At 30.2% G+C, this 2467-nt stretch overlaps 1 protein-coding gene across 1 annotated transcript; it reads right to left on the bottom strand.

Annotated features, from left to right (window-relative positions):
* Positions 1–1061: 1061 nt before the first annotated feature.
* On the bottom strand, positions 1062–1978 carry LOC129223953 (uncharacterized). Its single transcript, XM_054858340.1, has 2 exons — positions 1878–1978; positions 1062–1740 (listed from the first exon to the last, which is right to left on the bottom strand). The coding sequence occupies exons 1-2, from the start codon at positions 1976–1978 to the stop codon at positions 1137–1139; spliced, it is 705 nt and encodes a 234-aa protein (XP_054714315.1). The 3' UTR covers positions 1062–1136.
* Positions 1979–2467: the final 489 nt, after the last annotated feature.

Below are 2467 nucleotides of genomic sequence, written 5' to 3'. Positions count from 1 at the left end.
AGTTACGTTTTAGACAAAAGAATTTCGATAATATTTCATATAATAAATATTAAAATATTTTCAAATTAACCTATTTTTTTCGTCAACTTTCACTTTTTTTACATGAAATTTGAGTTAAAAATAGATACATGATTTAAAATTATATGCTCTATGAAATGTAAAAGGTGCAAAGCAGTAGTTTAGTACGAAATTTCAGTAATTTCACTTAGTGTGTGCAAGCTGTTCAAACGAGCAAACTTTAATCTGGGAAAGGGAGAGAGCTTAGAGCTACGTCATTTTAAAGTGTGAAGATTAAATTGCTTGATAGGATACTTTCGTGCATGTTTATTGTAGCTAACAAGTTCAGTAAACATGCCAATATACTTAGAATCAGGTCTACCTCAAAATTAAATTCATCTCATTTTTGTATGATGACTCATTTTACCCCGTCATGGGGTATACTTTGGTGACAATTTTTCATTGATTTAAAAATTAAAAATGTTTTCTCTGAAACTACATCAATATGCTCAGGATCAATCTAATTAAAATTCAATTAAAATTAAACAGCAAAAAAATCTCTTTTTTTTTTCTTATGCCATAAAGTACGAACTTTCTTTAAAAACGTTTTTGTATTTAAAAATAATAAATAGTCCATGTAGCGAGTGTTACGCAAAACATCACATCTGCAAAAGTGCTAAATTTTAGAAGGTTGATTAAATTAAGATTCATAAAAGTTACTTATATTCAGATACACAGAAATTTAAAGGCAAAAGTTAGAATACCTAAATCAAAACACAAATATGTACTTATCAATGTCACAGCTTCAAGAATAGATTTAGCAATATATGTGTGGATAGACAGAAATTAAATTTTGAGATCCTCCATTTCAATTTAACAAAATAAGCTGATTAAAACTAAATGAAATGATAGCTATTTATCAATTCATATGCAATTTAATGATTAAAATTTTCATTTTCGTTTTGATCAATTAAAAATTGTGAGTATAAAAACATATACATCTTGTATATTTAGTATTTTAGGCGTTTTTTTTTTTTTTGTTTTGTTTTGTTTTTGATTCTAGAACTAATTTTTAGAATTATTTATGAAAAAGAAATTTCTAAAATGAAGAATGCATAAAATATATACAGGAAAAAAAATTAACTTACCACTCCTGATAAAGATGAATAGTTTGATCTGTATGACCGTTTTGCCCAGCTGCCATCTGCTATCACTGTTATACATGGAACTTCATCAGCGTCTACTTTTCCATCACGGATTGCTATTTCTTTTTCTTCAATTCCAGCGAGTTCCATTTCTTTCAAAGCAGTTGATTCCCAAGCTTTTGATATAATGTCATACTCTTTGAGAAACGTATTGATGGATATCGTTGGAATTTCAATTACAGAAAGAAATTCTTCCAAATTTGAATGCCCTGCACCTATTGCTATTACTCCCGTTACGGCAGCTGCATTAATACTCATTTTATCGTGTGGAGATTTCTCTGTCCATACCAATTTTGTGAAATTACACATTTTACATTTAAATTTAATGCCACTTCTCAGACCGCATCTTTTTTCTGAGACAATATCCATGTCTGAAAACGTGCAACCAAGAGAGCTATGTGCATTTAGTTCTTGAAGAGATTTGATGAAAAATCGAATGTCAACTATTCGCCTACCATTCATTAGGTCTTCATTCTTTTTTTCTGATGAAATTCCTATGTCACCCTCAGGATTGTTGCTTTGGCAGTTCTGTTTTTTTCTGAAATATGAAAAAGAAAAAAAATATATATATATATGTATGTAATGCTTTTTTATGGTTTTGCTTCTATGCATTATATTTTACTTGATAATTAACTAATAAATTGGGTAAAATAAGTAAATAAATGAAATGCTTACTTTTCTCTCCAAATTGCCAAGTTCTTTCCGCTATTTTTCTTTCTTTTCGCATAAAGTTTGAGACGAGCATTTACGTTATTTCTTCTATGCCGATAATTCATTTGCGAGCTTCGTCCGGTTCCCAGAAAAATGTAAGCTCACAGACGACCACGCTTCCAACTGGAACAACGTATAGTACACCAAATGAATACAGGAGACTAAAGAAGTAATGTGCGCCTCAAAATGGCAACCATACGAGCGAAGGAAGTACTTTACGTTGAAGCGGCTAGAAAATGCATGTGTAATAAGTAGTAAGTAAGTAAGTTATAGTGAAGTCTATTTCGAAAAAAGCGATTTCCGGAGTAGTAACGAGAAGCGATTCTTGAGTATAACTGAGAAGTGTGAAGACACTTACTGGTTATGAGTACCTGATCAACAGTCAATAATATGTAAACAATGTTAATGTACATGAAGTAGCTAATAGATAGAGTAACAAATTCATTTATGTAAATGTGAAAGCGTGAAAGGCTGAAATGAATATTCTTTGCCTTACATTTCGACACGAAATGTAACTCGATAACAAGATTTTTAATGATTTATTTTTTATTCAC

This window comes from Uloborus diversus, chromosome 1 (assembly GCF_026930045.1).
Source record: "Uloborus diversus isolate 005 chromosome 1, Udiv.v.3.1, whole genome shotgun sequence".
Taxonomy (NCBI): Eukaryota; Metazoa; Arthropoda; class Arachnida; order Araneae; family Uloboridae; genus Uloborus; species Uloborus diversus.
Note: the sequence above shows the minus strand (reverse complement) of the source record. Positions and strands in the feature narration are given on the sequence as shown.

Excerpts from the sequence above, each read along its gene's own strand:
- LOC129223953 (XM_054858340.1), bottom strand. The coding sequence starts at position 1,978 with ATGAATTATCGGCATAGAAGAAATAACGTAAATGCTCGTCTCAAACTT. Across the intron at positions 1,741-1,877 it reads TTGGCAATTTGGAGAGAAAA|AAAAAAACAGAACTGCCAAA; the intron begins GTAAGCATTTCA and ends TTCATATTTCAG.